Here is a 19,749-nt window from a genome sequence, read left to right as displayed (position 1 = left end):
GTCAGTCACCACCGAATGTTCAGCACCAGTATCAATCATGAATGCACTCCTTTTTCCCCCTATTGATACTTCGACCATAGGCTCCGCTCGGCCAAGGGGGATGGAGCCCGGTCGGTATCAATAGTCATCCATGACCGTGTCAGCCAATCCTACAAAGTCCCTATCTTCTCTATCGCAGGATCTCTGCGCTGCGGGATAATATCTATCTTCTCTTACACTTCCTCTATTACCATTACTCCCTCCGGGACCTCCTCTACCTCTCGCTCTACCTCTAAAGTTTCCATATCCTGCCCTGTGTTGGTCTCTCTCATACTGCTCCCTTTTTGGACACTCGCTTCTCCAATGCCCTTCTTCTCTACAGTATGCACACTGATTCCTACTCAGGGGTTCCCTATTCCACTTACTGTCGCCTCTATCTGGTCCCCGTCTGTCTACGCCTGTGATCGCTACCGCTAGCATGTCCGCCTTTTTACGCATCTTGCGCTCTTCCTCTTTCTTATTCTCTGATTCCCTATTCATGTAAACTTTATTAGCTACCTCCATTAGTTGGGTGATGGACATTCCTACAAACCCTTCTAACTTTTGTAGCTTGCGCTTAATATCTCCGTAAGCTTGGCTGACAAAGGCAGAGTTTACCATTCGGGAATTCTCAGGGGCTTCTGGATTAAAGGGGGTATACAAGCGGTATGCCTCCAATAATCGGTCATAAAAGACACTGGGCGGTTCATCACTTTTCTGTAACACCTCAGCCGTCTTAGACATATTTATAGCTTTCTTTCCTCCGGCTTTCATGCCAGCAATTATAGCGTCTCTGTAGGCTTTTAAATGAACCATATCTGTGCCATTAACATTCCACTCGGGATCAGTGTTCGGATAATGGGCTGTGGCCCATGCTGCTGGATTAGCTTGATTTAATGTACGGGCTTCTTCTTCCAGCGCTTTAATGGCCGCTTGGTTTATCCTAGTCCTCTCCTCATTGTTAAATAATGTCATTAATAATTGCTGGCAATCAGCCCAAGTTGGATTGTGCGTCTGGACTATCGAGGTGAACAGGTCGGTCATGGCTTGAGGTTTGTCAGTGTACGAGGAATTATGGGTTTTCCAATTCAAGAGATCGGTAGTTGTGAACGGGACATACACGAAGACTGGGTCAGCATATACTAATTGACCTTCATCATTAAGGTGTGCTGAGCCGGGAGCCAAACGAAGTGGCATTTGATAATGTTTAGGCTTTTGGGTACCGGTCAGTTGTCGGGTTAGTATAGGGCTTCGTTGAGGGGTGTCGGTTAGGGGTTCCAGTCGAGGGGTAGTAAGGCATGGGGATGGGGAAGCTTTATTGTGGGGAAGGTCGGTGAATAAAATATTCCGGGCCGGGCTAGAGGAATCCTGACCGGAAGCTTGATATGGCGCCAAATCAGGATATGTGGGTTTAACGGGGGTTGGTACCGGAGGGGGATGGACTCTGAACTAGAGGAGGAAGTAGATGGGGACAACGGGGAAAGGGGTGTAGTGCTTCCTGTATCACTTCCTCCTCCTCTTCCTGTGGAGGAGGAGTAAGGGGGAGGCATAGGGGTCTCGGACTCAGGGGGCGTGTCCAAAATGGGCGTAATCATGGCCCTAGTGGACAAACGAGTCCTGGCCACCATGAGGCGACATTGCTCCTCGTGGCATACTCTGATCCATCTTGGCGAGTCGTTTACGGCCTGCCTCCAACAATCAATGTATGGAAACTGTCCGTAAAGTTCAGGCCTGCTTGATACAGCCACGTGTACACGCTGTACCAGATTAGGATCTAAACTACCACGTGGCGGCCATGCGGCAACCAAAGTAGGCCATTCCCTAGTACACAAAGTAATCAAACGTACAGAAGACATTTTAACCCCCAAATCACATTTTGTAAATCCCTTTTTAAAATTCTTTAACATGCATCCTAAGGGATCCAAAATCGTCAAGTCCGACGCACCCATACTTAGCAATGGAGCGTCGTTTCCAACGAATACTATACACGCACTCTATTCAACGGTCACACCCGTTCCCTCGGCAACAGCACCACGTGGTACAGTTACTAAGTGAAACGCACACAATAAAAACACTCAAGGAATTCCCGTACACACACAGCTGTTACACCAGTCACTAAATAATGGATACTATGCCCTTTGGCGAAACTATACAGTCACCCACGCTATAATTCCCTATATCTGAATTACCCGTCTATAACATACCCCAGTAACATCGTCTTTACAAACAGTAGTTATAGTACGGTTAGCATTGGTTAGAGTACAATTTAAAGTCACAGTTCAAATAGTAGTGGTTATGGTGTTAAACATACAACATAGACGACAGTTATTAGTGGTTATTTACAATATCAGTAATTATACATGGTTATGGTACCGTGCGCTATAATACAGTTACACACTATTCACACTCTCGCTAGACGGCAGAGCTCACGCTATCTAGCAAGATATACACGCTACTACAACAATCTTTAACACATATACACTTCCCAACTAATCTATTGGCCAGTACCTTGATGGACTACCTAAAACTATCTACATACGTTTTGGTTAGCCACACTGCCCAAGCACCACATATAGCGAACTAGAGGGCGGAATTTACAACAGAACCCTCTTAGTCTATATACTCTATCAAAAATCTAGTGGGTTCCAAATTTACACGCCTTCCCACTTAGCCAAGATAGGTTAAGAGCTAGCGGACCGGATTTACACAGACGCCGCTTAGTCTCCCGGTCCCTCCGACCTAGCGAACAAAATGTACACCCTAGAACGCTAGTCTAGACAAGACACCGGTGTCCGGCTAGGGCTATTTACACAGAACCCCGCCTGACTCCAAACCAAATTAAACGATCTTACTAAAGAGCGTTCAATTGAGCGGTGCGCCTTCGCTCCTTCCCTCCACTGGAGGGGGCAGATTCCGTACACAATTCAAACCCCTTATGGGCCTACCGCACAATCAGTATACCCCTAGTGGGTCCGCCGTCTAAAACAGCGGTCGTCTTACCTCCTCGTTCCTGAACCTGGGTTCACACTCATCGACGGGGACACCCCAGCACTTACTACGTAGAGGCCGATGATCTCCTGGACAACAGACCAGTGGCGCCGAGACGAAGGGAGGTCCACGCAGAAGTTCAGGGGTGCAGCCATAGAGAACGTGGGCAAAGATAGAAACATAGAAACATAGAATGTGACGGCAGATAAGAACCATTCAGCCCATCTAGTCTGCCCAGTTTTCAAAATACTTTCATTAGTCCCTGGCCTTATCTTATAGTTAGGATAGCCTTATGCCTATCCCACGCATGCTTAAACTCCTTTACTAAGTTAACCTCTACCACTTCAGCTGGAAGGCTATTCCATGCATCCACTACCCTCTCCGTAAAGTAATACTTCCTGATATTATTTTTAAACCTTTGTCCCTCTAATTTAAGACTATGTCCTCTTGTTGTGGTAGTTTTTCTTCTTTTAAATATAGTCTCCTCCTTTACTGTGTTGATTCCCTTTATGTATTTAAATGTTTCTATCATATCCCCCCTGTCTCGTCTTTCCTCCATGCTATACATGTTAAGATCCTTTAACCTTTCCTGGTAAGTTTTATCCTGCAATCCATGAACCAGTTTAGTAGCCCTTCTTTGAACTCTCTCTAAGGTATCAATATCCTTCTGAAGATAGGGTCTCCAGTACTGTGTACAGTACTCCAAGTGAGGTCTCACCAGTGTTCTGTACAATGGCATGAGCACTTCCCTCTTTCTACTGCTAATACCTCTCCCTATACAACCAAGCATTCTGCTAGCATTTCCTGCTGCTCTATTACATTGTCTGCCTACCTTTAAGTCATCAGAAATAATCACCCCTAAATCCCTTTCCTCAGATGTCCTCTGTGTCCTCATCCCCATATGCGTGGCTTTCCTTGCCTTCCTGGCCGCCATCTTGGAGGCCTTCCTGTTCTGTTTGTGGGACATCTTCCCCTCTGCCTTTATCTTCAACTAGTCGGGTGTTTATTTTTATCTTATTCCGGATGTTATGCCAGTTTTGCCGCCAGCCTGCCCGGAGCTCTGCACTTATGCAGCCAATTAAGTTGTTTAAAAGACAAAAAACAATAAGTATACTAAAGGCAGCTATGGGGAAAGTGGATGGGACAATCTGAAACAGAAACCGAGTGTTTATTAATTTATTAATTATATCAACTGTGGGAGAGGAAATAAAAAATCAAAAATGGCACGTTAGACTGTGCCACTTAATCAAAGCTATAATAAATATGCACACCAATATATGGGGAGCAAGATGAGACTATGCGGAATCTCTCTGAATAACTGAAGCTCCAAAACCAAGCCTCAGTAGCAAATCTGAGAGAAGTGTGTCTCCAACAAAATGGTGCCCGATAATACTGAGTACTAGAGCCAAGAACAGGATGGCTGAAGAAATATAATATATGAACTTGTAGGGTCCAAAAAAGAAAGGGCAAAGCCATTGACTCTGAAAGGGACAGTAAACAATCAAAAGAATTACATAAACCGTTATAAACTAATATAAATAGCACATCAAATAATCAAATTACGTAGTACAAACGGATTGGGATATATGAAGATAATAAATAAAACAATAAAACCAATAAATATAGAGAACAAAAAACATGACAAAATATTATAAATAATATAATACGTTTGTAAAACATGTAACCCCTTAAGGACTGGGCCAATTGTACAAGTTGTGATGAAAACAAAAACAAAAACTGGAATTTGTGCTATATATCTGTTCAAGCATAATTCCCCACTTTCATATTAAAGAAGCACTGTCATGCCGAACTTACCTTTCTCCTATTGATTCCTCTTCTCTCCCTTTCTCGGGATCTGTTCTTAATTTCTTCCTAACTGCTCTAGTTTTCTTTAAAACATAAGACAAAGTAGGGACTATTTTGTCTTATGTATTTTTCCTACGCTTGACCAGCTATGACCCAGTTGAGGAGCAAAGTCTGCTCCATTTCCTGTGAACAAAGCAATTTTCCCACAATTCTCACCTTCCTCCTGCTGCTTCAGTCGGCGTTTGAATGCTGGCGAAACTACCAATGAACTACTAGTGAAAATAGGGGGGGGGGAGGACCTATTGTCGTTGTCCCTGCCCCCGCACCCATGAGCGGCGGGTGGGGGCCCTATTGAAAATAGGGGGGAGAATGTATTGTCCCCCCCAACTCCCACCCAAGAGCGGCGGGTGGGAGCCCTAAGAAACAATAGGGGGGACCTATTGCCTCCCCCCGTGGCCCCCACCCATGAGTGGTGGGTGGGGGCCCTGGTGACATAGGGGGAGGACCTATTGTCCTCCCCTGCCCCACCCATAAGCAGTGGGTGGGGGCCCAAAATGACAATGGGCGGACCTACTGCCTTCCCTCGCCCCCACCCATGAGCAGTGGATAGGGGCCCAAAATGACCTATTGTCTCCCCCAGACCCCATCCATGGACGGCGGCTAAATGTAAAAGTAACCCTCCACCCCTCAAGGTGACTAGGGGTCCCTAAGCCCCTAGTCACCCCCCTCAAATAAAATTCCTCCTACCTCCCTCACCCTAAAAATAGTGAGGGGAAATAAAAAGCTAAATACCTAAAAATAAAAAAAATCATACTTACCATTAGATGACTTATTTTAAAACCTTCTGTTTTCAGTCCCAAAAAAAGACCAAATAAAAATCCATAATTCCTGTCGGAAAAAAACCTGAGCAAAAAAAATAAAAAAAAAAAGACACAGAAAATAATAATAATAATCCAACTTCACCTAGCGAGGGCACCACGCAGACTGAGCTCCACAGGGCGGGGAAAGGCTTATAAAGCCTTCCCACACCCTGCAATTTTACTCAGAGTGCTCTGATTGGTTGGTTTAAGCCAACCAATAAGAGTGCTCTGATAGGTAACTCTTGAGCCTTCCCTGATTGGTTACTTGCAAGGCTCAAGAATTACCTATCACCTTGGGGGATGGGGGGTTACTTTTACATTGTCATTTTGGCCCTCACCCACTGCTCACAGGTGGGGGTAGTGGGGGACAATAGGTCCCCCCTTTTGTCACTAGGGCCCCCACCCGCTGCTCATGGGTTGGGGCTGAGGGGGAATAGCTCCTCCCCCCTAATTTCACTATGGCCCCCACCCATCACTCCTGGGTAGGGGAGGAAATAGATCCTCCCCCCTCCTATTTTTACTAGGGCCCCCCGCCACTCATGGGTGGGGTCGGGGATATACATATATCAATCAAAGTTCCTTGCACTGCAGGCTTCAAAAGTAGATTAGCTTACATTCTGGGTGCTGGATCCAGGTCATATATGTAAAGGAACTTCAAAAGATGGTCCGCACTCCAGGCTCTATTTAAAATTTAACTTTTATTCTTACATCAAAGATAAAAAATAAATGCCAAAGGTCAACGTTTCATATATATCTCATATCTGTCATATATATTATTATTATTATTATTTTATTATTTATATAGCACCCTTCAAATTCTGTAGCGCTGTACAATGGATATATCATATACATATCATATATATCATATACCGTATGTTTTGCTCCATAAGATGCACCACACCATAAGACGCACCTAGTTTTTAGAGGAGGAAACCTAGAAAAAAAATATTATGAACAAACTGTTCCATAGTGTTTCTTACTATTGGAAAGTTTGTTCAGAATTTTTTTTTTCTCCCCTGTCCCATAGTGTTCCTTACCATCCACTCCCCTCTCCTGTCCCATAATGATCTTTAACCCCCCTCCCCTGTCCCATAGTGATTTTTAACCCCTCCTCCCGTGTCCCATAGTGTTCTTTAACCCCCATCCCCTTGTCCAAGTGTTCTTTAACCCCCCTCTCCTCATCCAATAGTGATCCCCCCTTCCCATAGTATTCTCCCCCCTCCCCTTGTCCAATAGTGTTCCCCCCTCTCCTCATCCAATAGTGTTCCCCCCTTCCCATAGTATTCTCCCCACTCCCCTTGTCCAATAGTGTCCCCCCCCTCCTCATCCAATAGTGTTCTCCCCCCTTCCCATAGTATTCTCCCCCTCCCCTTGTCCAATAGTGTTCCCCCCTTCCCATAGTATTCTCCCCAGCTTCCCTTGTCCTATAGTGCACTTTCCCTCCCATAGTGTCACTCCCCCCTCCCCTCTCCTTGTCCCATAGTGTGCCATAATTACTTACCTGTCTTGTAGCGTTGGCCAGCTTAACAGCGTGCTTTCCTGTCTTGTAGCGTGGGCCGGCAGCACAGGGCGCACCGCCGTACAGGAACTTCAAATCCAGTTCCGGTTTCTGGCGGGACTAAAAGGAAGTGTGCACACTGAGTGCGCACTTCCTTTCAGTCCCGCGGGAAATCGGAACCTGAAATTGAAGTTCCTGCACGGCGGTGCGCCCTGTGCTGCCGGCCCACGCTACAAGACAGGAAAGTAAACCTTCACATTCGCTCCATAAGACGCACAGACATTTCCCCTCACTTTTGAGGGGGAAAAAAGTGTGTCTTATGGAGCGAAACATACGGTATATCATTATATATATTTATTTATTTTTAGTCGGGGTTATATAGCCGTAAAACAGAAACCTAGCATATTATAACCATAACATCAATAAGTTTACACCAGTCGGTTGTGGTGTGCCGGAACCGACAAAGCAGTAGGCCTGTAATAAAAGTGGGCAAAAAGAAAATACCATAAAACATAATTTGTGTAACCAACTTCATTTATTTGGATAAGTCACAGAAAGCTTGTCTAAATTCTTTAACTGGATTTGGTATTTAAAGAATGTAGGCAGAGGATTTCCAGCGTCCCGTAGCCTTGATGATATGAGTGGGTATGTGATTGGCGGATGCTAAAGATGCTGCCCCTATGCGAAAAGAGTGTCCTGAAATATAATTGGGATTTAGGCCAAGCCTAGTCAACAGCAGCCGAACGTAAATCATGAATTTTACTGTTGTAAGTGTGTATCCATGCAGTTCAAGCAGGGGTTGATGTGGTTGTTTTTGGACTGTAATGAAATAAGTGTCCAAGACTTTTAATTTTAATAGTATGTCCTATGATGCTGGTTTTGGATAGTCTTAATGATAGCACGTAATGGTCGGTGTTTCTCTGTAAGTCAATCATTTTCAGGTAGTCCGGGGTAATAGTGTTCCTAGCTGTAAATTCATTGAGACGCAGGAACCCATAAAAAGCTAAATATATGGCTGTTTTGATCACGGTGTTATCTTGGTGGTGGTGGTGGGGTGGGCCAGTTGGCGACAGCTTCTATTTTAGCCGGCTCTGGTCGCTGTTTCCCACACCCTACTCGGTGACCCAGGTACTGTACCTCGGCCATTCCAAAATGACACTTCTCTGGCTTTAGAGTCAGGCCAGCGGCCTGAATCTGATCCAGGGCCATTCCTACGTGAGCTAAGTGTTCCTCCCAGGATTCACTGTGGATCGCTATGTCGTCCAGGTATGCGCAGGCAAAATCCTGGAAGCCACCCAGGAGTCTATCCACCAAGCGCTGGAATGTAACATGGGCATTCTTCATCCCGAATGGCATTACCTTAAAGTGGTATAAGCCGAACGGGGTGATGAATGCCGACTTAGGGATAGCTTCCTGGGCCAGGGGAATTTGGCAGTAACCTTTACAGAGGTCAATGGTGGTTAGATAGTTTCCCCTGGCTATGCGATCAAGTAGCTAGTCGACTCTGGGCATAGGATAGGCGTCTATTATCGTTTTCTCATTGAGCCTCCGATAATCCACAGAAAAAACGGGTAGTTCCATCTTTCTTGGGGACTATAACCACCGGGGATGCCCAGGGACTATCGGAAGGCTCAATCACCCCTAGTCGGAGCATCTCCTCAATCTCTGCTTTCATTCCAGCCCGAACTGCTTCGGGGATTCGGTAGGGAGTCAGGAATCGTAGGGGTTGCTGTCCTGGGGTGTCTAACTGGTGGGTGGTTAGGTGTGTGTACCCTTGTTCTTGGGAGAATGTAGTCTGTTTAACGTGGAGTAACTGATTTAGTTGTTCCCTTTCTGCGTCATTAAGTCGGTCCCCGATCTGGACCCGGGCCTCTAGGTTTGTGTGTGAGTTCATTTCCAGCAAGTCTGGAATAGGGAGGCTGTCTGGGTCCTCATGAGGGGGAATGCAGATAGCTGTCACGTCCTCGGGTTTCTCTAGATACTCCTTAAGCATATTAATGTGAAAGGTTTTCCTCAGGTTTTCGTCATGGCAACTAGCTATGGTATATGTGGTCTCCCCCTTCTTTTCCACAATCTGGTATGGACCTTGCCAGGCGGCTTGCAGTTTGTCTGCCTTGACTGGTTTAAGTACAAGCACCTTCTGTCCTATGGTCAAGCTCCTTGCCCGGGCACCCCGGCCATACCATACTTTCTGTCTCCTCTGAGCCGACTGGAGATTAGCCTGGACGGACCTGGCTAATTTCTCTATTCGGTCCCTTAGTTACAGCACGTATGGCACGATGGGGACCCCAGAATTCTCGGTCTCTCCCTCCCAGTGCTCTCGGATCAGGTTTAGGGTGTCCCCATACCTTGCGTCCATAGAGCAGCTCAAAAGGAGAGAACCCGGTTGTTTCCTGGGGCACCTCCCGGTATGCAAACAGGAGGTGCGGTAGGAAGCGTTCCCAATATTCCTGAGCGAAGGTTTTTAGCATCTGTTTAAGGGTCCCGTTGAACCTCTCACAGAGCCCGTTCATCTGGGGATGGTAGGGGGTGCTAAGGAGAGACTTAACTTTGCAGACATGCCATAGCTGCTGTGTTAGTTCGGCAGTAAACTGGGTGCCCCTGTTGGATAGGATTTCTTTGGGGAATCCAACCTGAGAGAATACCTGAACTAACACGTTAGCTACAGTGTCTGCCTGAATGTTAGATAGGGCCACTGCTTTAGGGTACCTGGTAGTGTAGTCCACTATGGTAAGAATATACCGTTTACCGGAGGGACTAGGAGTAGCCAGTGGCCCCACTAAATCAATAGCAACCCGGCTGAATGGCTCCTCTATAATGGGCATATTCATTAGGTGTGCCTTAGGATGGTCTCCTCTCCTCCCTACTCGCTGACACACATTGCATGTGTTGCAATGTGTCCTAACATCTGCGTGAACTCCGGGCCAGAAGAAGGTGTGGGTAATACGGTGGAGGGTGCGAGTTGAGCCAGGTGGCCAGCTAAAGGAATATCATGCCCTATCCTTAGAATCTCCGGTCTGTATTTATACGGGACTACCAATTGTCAACTATGTTGTCCCTTCTTTTTGGTTAGACAGTACAGTTTCCCTTTCTCCCATCTAAACGTCTCGTTATCTAGTCCTCCTCCCCCAGGTTTGGCTTTTTCTCTGTACTTTTGTAAGGTTGGGTCAGATTTGGACTCTTTCTCAAAGGTTGCTGGGGTATCCCAGGGTATGGGATCTAATGTGGCAGTCAGGGTCGGAGTGAGTCTTACCTGTGGTTCCCGCACTGGTGAATAGTCGGGCTGGTTCCTGGCTTGTGCTCGGGTAGTCACCGGATGAGCCTCGGGGTTATAGGCTGGGGCATAAGCAGATGTCATAGGTCCCAAATCATTGCCCAATAATACCTCTGCTGGTAAATTATCCTTAATTCCGACCATAATTCCGCCCCCCAATCCAGATGGACCTTTGCGGTCGGGATTTTGTATACATCTCCCCCAGCCACTCGAACGGCCACAGTCTGTCCTGAAGGCTTGTGCTCCGGCACAAAGTGGCTCTGAACTAGGGTTATTGTGGCTCCGGTGTCTCGCAGTCCCTCAGTGGTGTGACCCTCGAGCCATACGTTTTGCCTGTGGTGTTGGCGGTTGTCGGAGGCAGCATATACTGGGTCTGCCTCATGGAGGGGTCCCTGGTATTCTTCCATGAGACCCTCCTGGTTAACACACAAAGCTCTGGCTGGCCGGGACGGTCCCGTGGAGTTATTGTAATTCCGGGGAGATTGATGGTGATTGTTGAGAGGGCAACTCGCCATGAGATGCCCTGGTTGTTTGCACCGAAAACAGGTTGGTCGCGGACGTTCGATAGTGTGACCATTAGGTGGTCCAAGATGCCTGGTAGGTCCTGCGGGTACGGGAGCCCTGAAGTCAGGTCGGGCCGGTGTTCGGTAGTTCTCTCGGTGTTCGGTACGAATCGTCGGTCGGTAGTTGTTGCTTTCGTGCAGCCGTGAATCACAATGTTCGTCAGCTAACCTAGCGGCCTCTGTGAGGGTAGTGGGTCTACGATCACGGAGCCATTCTTTGCACTGTTGATCTACCCCATTGTAAAAATTTTCCAAAATAAATAATTGTAACACCTCCTCACCCGTTACAGCTCGGCACCCTTTCATCCAGTGATCGGTTGCTCTCCTCATCCGATGGGCCCATTCGGTATGTGTATCGTTCGGCTTTTTCTTCGTGTTCCTAAATTGCCTACGATACGTATCTGGGGTTACTGCATACCGTTGTAACAAGGTGTCTTTAACCTGGTTATATTGGGTCACCTCCTCGGCAGAGAATGTTCTGAACGCATCCATGGATCGGCCTGACAGTTTCCCCGATAGTATAGTGGGCCAGTCTTCGCTGGGTATCTGATGAAGCGCACACTACCTCTCAAAGTCGGCCAGATATTCATCAATCCCCATCTCATTCTCAAGGAATGATCGGAACGCTGCATGGGGAATTTTTGACTTCCCAGTCCTCTCTGCCGGGTCAGTTGCCATCCCTGCAGCGGGGTTTTGCTGGGGTGCGCCCAGATTGATCTCCACATCTACTTGCACCATAGTTTGTTGTATTAGTTCCACGGTCGGGTTCGGGCCGAACCAGGAGAGCCTCTCCCGGACAATCCGGTTCTTTTCTTTGCTAGTGGACATCGGAGCCTCCGTCATTGTCAGGCTTTGATCCAGTTCCGTCAGCTCTGCGATCAGCTCCCTCCTAGGTCGGTTGCTAGCGTTCCCACCTCGGCTTTCTAGCAGATCCTTTAACGTGGTGCGTTTCAGTTTGTCATAAGCGCTCTCCATCCACTCTGTACCTCTCCGAGGAACTCCAGGAAGATCCCACTGCTGCCACCAATTGTTACGGTTACCTCCAAGCTAGTTGAAGGCTGGACCGCTTGGATGTCCTGGTTCCCGAGTGTGTAGAGAGAGAAGCACCGTTCCGTTCAGCATACCACAAGAATCCTACGAATATAAAACAATCCCACTAGCTCTAGTACAGCTAGGATACCCTGGTTCCCACAAAACGAGTCGAGGCTGCGATTTGAGGGTCAAAACAAACTGGGTTTAATGGCACATGGACATCGCTACATGCAAAACTCTAGGTCCAGGGACAGCCCCCTCTGGACCTGATGGGATACAGTGACAATACAAACAGTTGACCAATGACTTTACAGTGTATCGTTTGAAATGGTCACCGCCCAGATAATGACTCTAACGGTTATGGCAATTCAATTATCTCCAAGCGCCCAAAATCCGACGTAAAACAGCATAAAAATATATAATGGTAACATTTCCGTAGACACCTTTTACATTCTACCATTCATTAGATAGCTCAGATCTGAGTGCAGCAGATAGGCGAATAGCGCTCAGACCTCACGAACGGTATAGCCAGTCTTTTGCATACAAAGTCATTTTGTACCTCTCCGAGGACAAGATGGCGGCCATGTTTTCTGTCGGTTAATAGGCGAGCGGGACCTGGCTCTAAAACCCATGGAGCGAGAAACGGTTAAACAGTTGCACGAATACCGCTCCGTGGATGGTTGTCCCATCCTTTCGTGAACCGAACGTAGACCGCCCTGAAGGGGGTAATTAGTCTGCAGTTAACCGCAGCCTCAACTTTCTAATTGTGGCCACACGCCGGATTGTAGGTGGTTCTCGTTCAGGAGTTTGAGTACGGTGAATTAGTATACGAACGAGGCCATCCTGAGGCAGTCAATTAAGCTTGTGGTTAACCGCAGACCGCAGCTTCCTGGTGGTCGTCCGTTCGGTTGTTTCAAAGGTGAAAAGGGTTAAGTGGCGGCACACGCCAAGGGCTGGGTGGTCTTTGTTCGTATGCACGAATATATAATCCTGGCTGTTCATGTAATTGTGTCCATACAGCAATAATACCGAAAAAAAGGGCATACGGTAACATAAAACAAGGTAATCCAGTAATGATCTGCAGAGTGCCCGTAACAGTGCTCCCTCCTAGTGGAACACTCTGGCAGACACCGTCTGACCCCTCTTCGGGGCAGACTAAGGCTGCCCAGACTGGTGGGTTAGGCTGGACTGAGGTCTGTTTGTCGAGATAACCCATCCACGTTGCCATTCTGTTTACCGAAAAAAAAGGGCATACAGTAGCATAAAACAAGGTGATCCAGTAATGATCTGCAGAGCGCCCGTAACACCTCCGAGTATGAGGATGGGTGTTGGCCTCACGGGACCACTAGCCTATGGATTAAGACCGGAAAGTAGTTCTAGTTGGGCCGTCTAACCTAAATCCAGTACCACTCTAAAACTAGAAAGGTACAGGGTTCTGGCGTAGTACCCGATATGTTGAGTCAGGAGATGTCTATGCAGAGATATATTAGTGGGTGGTAATAGAACCGTGCTGAGACCTATGGACATGAATATGACATAAGTATCTGTGCATATAGTATTATCTGGCCAGATTGTTGGCCGAAATTAAATGAACCTACCAGACACTATGCAGAGGGTAGTAATAAGACAAAGGATGATAACAGGTTTCTCGTGCTTGTAAAGCTACCGTCTTAAAGTTCAAGAACCTAAGAAATTAAATGTTACATGCTTACTAAATTAACGCGTATAATGTAGCCAATAGCATACATTTAACAATTTAAACTTCCAACCAACCTAGAAAGCAAATATTATTTGACACAGTTGCCAGTAAATCACAATTATTAGAAATTCGTAAGCACGAAATTCCTGATATGGACCTATGGGAAAAAAGGTCAGGAATATCAGCTTATAAAAATCCAGACTTCCATACTTTAACCACTTAGATGGAATTTAAATGACTGTAATATCCTTTGTTACCAGTAGAGGCAAAATTTTTATATTGGCTAATAAGGTGAGATTTGTGCTCGGCTCCTTAAGGGTGGCATATAACGCCTGTCCTTAAGGGGTTAATTTCTCGGTGCCCTAGGATTTTAGTGTAAACAGGTTGTTTTGTGTGGCATGGGGCTGTAGAGAGCGAGATAGTGTATGTGTACAGGGAGCATAGTGTGTGTAGGTGCTGTAGTGTATGTGTTACGGACCGTTTCAGCATAAAAGGGGAAAAATCTGTTTAGGCGATAATCCCCTTTTCACAAAAAGGCACAGCTACTGTAAAAGCACCAAAACTCACGAATTTGGATATAGGTGAATACATCAAACTCCCGAACTGCATACCAGGGAATAAGATAGCACTCCAAACTGGAACCTCACGAATAGCTGCTAGCAGACGAACAGGAAAAGCAGACATCAGCTTACACTCCTAGCAATCAATCTTCCAGCAGCATACAGTGAATCCCCCCAAGAACGAGAAAAGGCTCCGTGTTGAAGGTCAAGCAGTGGTCTGTTTATTCAGGGCTACCTGCCCCTGTATTTATGCAGGTCTCCCACCTGGTGGACACTCCCCTAGGGGACCAGATGGAAGACTGAAACAGCAGACAGACATGTATCAGATTAGTACATACAGCCACAATACCTTCCCACCATGCATCTTGGTTTCCTCCTCTCTGTCCTGGAGATAATTAATGAAGTAATTCAATTATCTCCAAGGACAAAGGCCAGACTCCATTATGCATGTGGGGACACAAACACAGGAATATGCTTTAAAATATATATAGTTACTTGTTACACATTAAATAGGGACATGTTACATATCCCCAGATAGCTCAGGTCTAGGTGCACATTATTAGGTGAATGGCACCCAGACTACACGAATACAGTTTAATCGCCATGGAGCCAAAGTCTTTAATCACACAAATAGGCTCCATGGCATAGCTATCTGGGTTACCACAGTTCACATAAGAATACCGAATGAACGGCTGTTCGGCTACATCCCCACGAACAGGAACCAGGAGACGGACGGCTCAGCGGTGTTCGTGTGAATAAGTGTCCGTTTATAGTTCCATAAGTTAGGTGCCGAACACCGCTGGCCGTACGGTACTTGTAAAATGGCCGCCGCCACGTGTTCGGTCGACGAACAAAGACCACCCTGGATTAGTCAATTAAGCTGCGGTTAACCGCAGCTTCACGGAGGTAAATTGAGGGCACACTCCAGCTCCCGGGTGGCCTGGCAATCGGTAGTTTGTTCGGAAGATAAAATCTACCGAACACCCCGGCAGAAAAGGCACGAATAAGCCTTTCTGCAGGGCAAATAAGTATTTTACAGTCTGGCCCATAGTCCAAAGGCAGCAGGCGGGCAACCAGGCTCCTCCAATACAATGTGTCGAGATTGGTTTCGTCACAGTATGTATAGATGATGTAGTGCGTAGCGACTGTAAAGTGTGTATGTGTTTAGGCAATGTAGTCTATGTTTGTGTACCGGAATCAATTGCATGCATAGAGGATCCAGAGTGTGTGTGTGTTTGAGGTGTACAATGTTTGAAGTGCTGGGAGGTATAAGGCCTATATTATGTATGTGTGGGGGGTGAAATGAGAGCTAATATTCTTTATTATTTTATTTATAAAAATAAACATTATATGCCCCGTAACTTCTAACCTTTGACCAGGAAGTGTGTTCAATGTAATCTGTTTTGAGTTAACTCTAGCCTGCAGCTCCTCTGGCTAAAGCTCACTCCACTCGCGAGAGCTGGCACTGTTAAACTCATAAGAGGGGCATTCTTGGATAGGGGCATTTGGATAATGTGGTCTTGCATGCACCTGCAAGGGAGATCCCTTGATCTCATCTGTCAGCCTTGGCCCATGGCCATCAACTCCCATCGGGCATGTTCTAGGTGGATGTCCAACCAATGTAATAAGCCTTCTCCCAAAAATCCAATACCAGAAACAGTAGGGCATCCAGACAGGCACATAGTTGATTTATGGATCTTTGGAACAACAACAACCTCCAACAACCCCAACTAAAAAAACTTTTGGAGAACTTTATAGTCAATATCTCCCAATAACTTTGTTTTGTGTCAAGCATAAAATAAGTTGCATGTAGTGTAAAGAAGGATTACTGCTTTGAGGTGTTCTAAAAGATTGATGTGTTCTTGGTGGTAGTTGAATATATAAAAGATAAATACAGTAAAATATAGTGTAGTATATTCTGTACCAATACATATAGAAGAAGAGTAAATGCTCTTACAGATTATAGAGCTTGAGTAACTCTACTATGATGTGCATGGGTGGTATAATCCCCACCTAGGGATGACTGGTCTTTTCTTCAATAAAATGCGTGCCCGTGAGGCCTTCAGGCATGTATAGTGGCTCACAATGGTACATGCCCCACCCAAGAAGTTTATGCAAATAAAAACAAATAATATAGCACTCACTGCTAATAACATTAATAAAATATTGGAGAGTTACTCAGAAGGGAGAAGCAAAAATTGGTTTTGCTCAATCCACAGCACTCAGGAGGTATGTTCCCCACCAAAGAATTTGTGTCCAGGCTCCAATGAAAATGATAAGGGTAAGTCCAGGTATATATTAATATAAATATTTTATTTAACAAATTTGTATAAAATAGTAAAAGCAATGCAAATAAATAAAAAAAAATACTTAACGCGTTTCACCTTTACAGAGATTAAATTATTTTATGTTGCCATCAAATTCAGCACCAGATAAATTGAATAAAAAGGTAATAATAAACATTCTGTCCTGTTTCCCTTGCGATAGCCATTTTTTTGTGTCTTTGCTTTTTTTCAGTTTCCAAAAGGCCAAATTAAAATCTACAAACCCAAACACAACTAATAATGATAAAAAAAAAAAAAAAAAAAAGAAAGAAACTGATTTGGAAAAGAAAATTTTAAAAATCCCAAAATTGTGATGCATTAAAATTAATCTTATCTTCACCATAACGAGGTTTCACTGCAGACTGAGCTCTCAGAGCAGGTAGTCTTGTAGAGCCTTTCCCACACTATGTCAGCTATTACAACGCAGGCGAAAATTCCCCACGGTATGTAATAGTATGCACACCGAGAAGGCAGATCAATCTATATACTCTTGGATAGCCAAGTCTCGAGAGAAGTGATACATAGTCTTCCCCGCCCCTCTGTTATTTAACAGACATCATCCCTCTGGTATGGGATGGGGCATTTTTACCTACTGGGCAGCAATGGCTAGTTTTAACCTTTTAGTAGATACACCCCTGCCTGCTGCATCGTAGTTGTGGGCATAGGGAGGTTTAAAAAAGTTGTTATAGTAATATGTGGATCCTTTTAACCCTCCTGTCATGATATAAATCCCAACTCACACAGTATTACCAGACCTTAAAATGGCCAACTTGTATATTATATTATAACTTGTATAGAATAGTCAGGGAAAAGCCAAATATTGAGGAAACCAAATAGCAGCCGGGTCATGGATAACAGAAGTCAAAGTACAAGCCAAGTCAATAAGCAAGAAAAAACACATCAATTCACAATGCACACTAGGGACCAATAAAGAAACCATAACAGATCACTGACTGTGGCGGACCAGCTGGCACCCTGACTAGGTGCCTCTGTCAAGTTCGCTTCCTAGCTCTCCTCTGGGATACAGGAGTACAAATTTGTTAAATCTCTGCAGAAGAGCTTAATCATTTGAAGCTGTACCTAGGACCCTGTTCCAGTGCGGGAAGCGACAGAGACCTCAGCCAAGCTGCAGCAGCTAGGGGCTGAAGCCCTCCTGTATACCAGAGGAGATCTAGGAAGCTAAACCCAGTCGGGGTGCCAGGAGGTCCGTCACACTGACTAAAGCACAAAGTGTTCTATTAATAGTGGGAGCTTTGCTTTGCTTTAAAACCGTGTGCCCAAAAGGTAAGGGGGTGGTGGACTTGATGTGAATCCACGTCATTGGTATAATGACGTTGACACACATGTGAAATGGGGGAGAGGCTGCACTCACCTGAACATGCATAATTGGGGGGCTGCTGAGGGCCAAATTATACAATACATACAATACACAAGATCCAGCGCACTCACCTACCCACTAAACAGCAACTTCAATGTTGACAGATTTTATTTTATTTTTTTAAGTTTTTTTTAAAAAACACAGAATCTAGGCAAAAAAATAATGTAGATTTAGTTACATTATATGATCATACATTGCATAAGCCTGGCACAACGTCAATGTACCCCATCTTTGGTAGGTGCTACTCTAACAGCCTAATGTCTGCTCTTATGAGATTAACCCACTTACTTGGGGAAAAAATTCCATCTGGGGCTCTCTGCAGTACAAGGCACATAAAGTAAGTGAATGATAATTTGCAACTGTGCATCCAGTTCTAATTTTTGATAAAATTTGGCTTTGTGAATCTTCCAAATCCTATACTTTGTGTAAGATTCAGATGTGAAGGCTATAATTTTAATCTGGATACCAAATGCATCTGGGAGATTTCTGTGGGCTGGCCAAATTACAACCATATGTGCCCTTAATAAATATGAGAATTGCCATTGTGGTCAGAATTTGATCATTTTCACCAGATTTTGACCCTCTGGATATAATCTGGTGTTTGGTGTACTAGCACTGTCCTGAAACAATGTCTCTCAATATCAGGACTGTGTGTGTCTGCTGATGTGTGTTTTGTTAATTTATATTTATGGGCCTTTCATACATTCCAACATTGGATCTGTCACACCATATTGGGTTTGTTCTTTGGTGTCCCACATGTGGAGACACCAAAGAAATGACTCCAATCAAGGTGATCACATCATTCACACAAAGTTACTTCAGGGATTTTAGCTGGATAGGAAAAATAAAGAAATGACCAAAATTCCATAATATATATTTGTTACTCATTTTAATTTTCTTTAACTTATATATTTTCCTTACATTTTAGGCTTCAGCTATTTCTTCAAAGACTGGTATTATCTTAAACTTGAAGATAAAAGCCTGAAGATTGTTAAAGTCGGCAATGTGAAAAATGATTGGCTTGGCTGCTGAGTTATATACATGGTATATAGAATGATTACATACCAACTTGTCTTTTTCTCCCTTTCAACTTTTGTGGGGCATTTTGTATTGATTAATATTAATGGACCAGTCTGGCACTGGTTGTAATGTATGTGCAAAGACACATGATTCAAAAAAATAATTGAAAATGTTATGTACCCAAGAACATGTTCTTTTCTGTGATGCATGATGGGTACAGATGGCATATAGATGTGGTGTACTGCTTGCTTCAAAGGTTTTGCTCAATCACTCAGTATGACAATAGTCCTTGTCTATGTTCTACATCATCAGTATACTATACTAAACTAATATGAATTCTCACCATATTTACACAAAGGTCTTTGTTGTCCATTTTATAACAAAAAAATTAGCAGATCGACAATTCTAATAATTTTACAAATCACAATACATAATAAAACTAAAGTTTTCTGTGTCTTATGTATATGGTTTTGTTTTTTGTGTGTTGTTTTTGTAAACTTCTGTAATGTTTCTCATCAGTTACACCATCTCTTACACTGGACTATAACAGAGTATAACAGAGCTACTACGGGTAGCCAATTAAGGGACTGAAAGAGGGGGAAGGCGTAGGAGGTGCCAACGGACAGGAAGCCAATGTCAGTGTACTCATAACTACCTTCCTTTTGCACTTTGTAACATACAATCTGCACTATATATTGTTTTGTTCTTATTTATTTTACCCATATTGTA

At 44.7% G+C, this 19,749-nt stretch overlaps 2 protein-coding genes across 2 annotated transcripts in view; one reads left to right on the top strand and one right to left on the bottom strand.

Moving 5' to 3' along the window:
- The window catches only part of LOC134579025 (uncharacterized), a gene marked incomplete at its 5' end in the record, with an annotated part of 29,758 nt that extends 28,693 nt beyond the window's left edge, over positions 1-1,065 (bottom strand). The window contains one exon of the mRNA XM_063438161.1: positions 577-1,065. Within this exon, the coding sequence (XP_063294231.1) occupies positions 577-1,065 (489 nt within the window). The remainder of the gene's footprint in view (positions 1-576) is intronic.
- MMP2 (matrix metallopeptidase 2) overlaps positions 1-19,479 on the top strand; it is a 740,650-nt gene extending 721,171 nt beyond the window's left edge. Inside the window, exon 13 of the mRNA XM_063437965.1 lies at positions 18,929-19,479. Within this exon, the coding sequence (XP_063294035.1) occupies positions 18,929-19,032 (104 nt within the window). The 3' untranslated portion in view covers positions 19,033-19,479. The remainder of the gene's footprint in view (positions 1-18,928) is intronic.
- Positions 19,480-19,749: the final 270 nt, after the last annotated feature.

This window comes from Pelobates fuscus, chromosome 12, assembly GCF_036172605.1.
Source record: "Pelobates fuscus isolate aPelFus1 chromosome 12, aPelFus1.pri, whole genome shotgun sequence".
Classification (NCBI taxonomy): Eukaryota; Metazoa; Chordata; class Amphibia; order Anura; family Pelobatidae; genus Pelobates; species Pelobates fuscus.
This window is presented reverse-complemented; position numbering and strand designations above follow the sequence as displayed.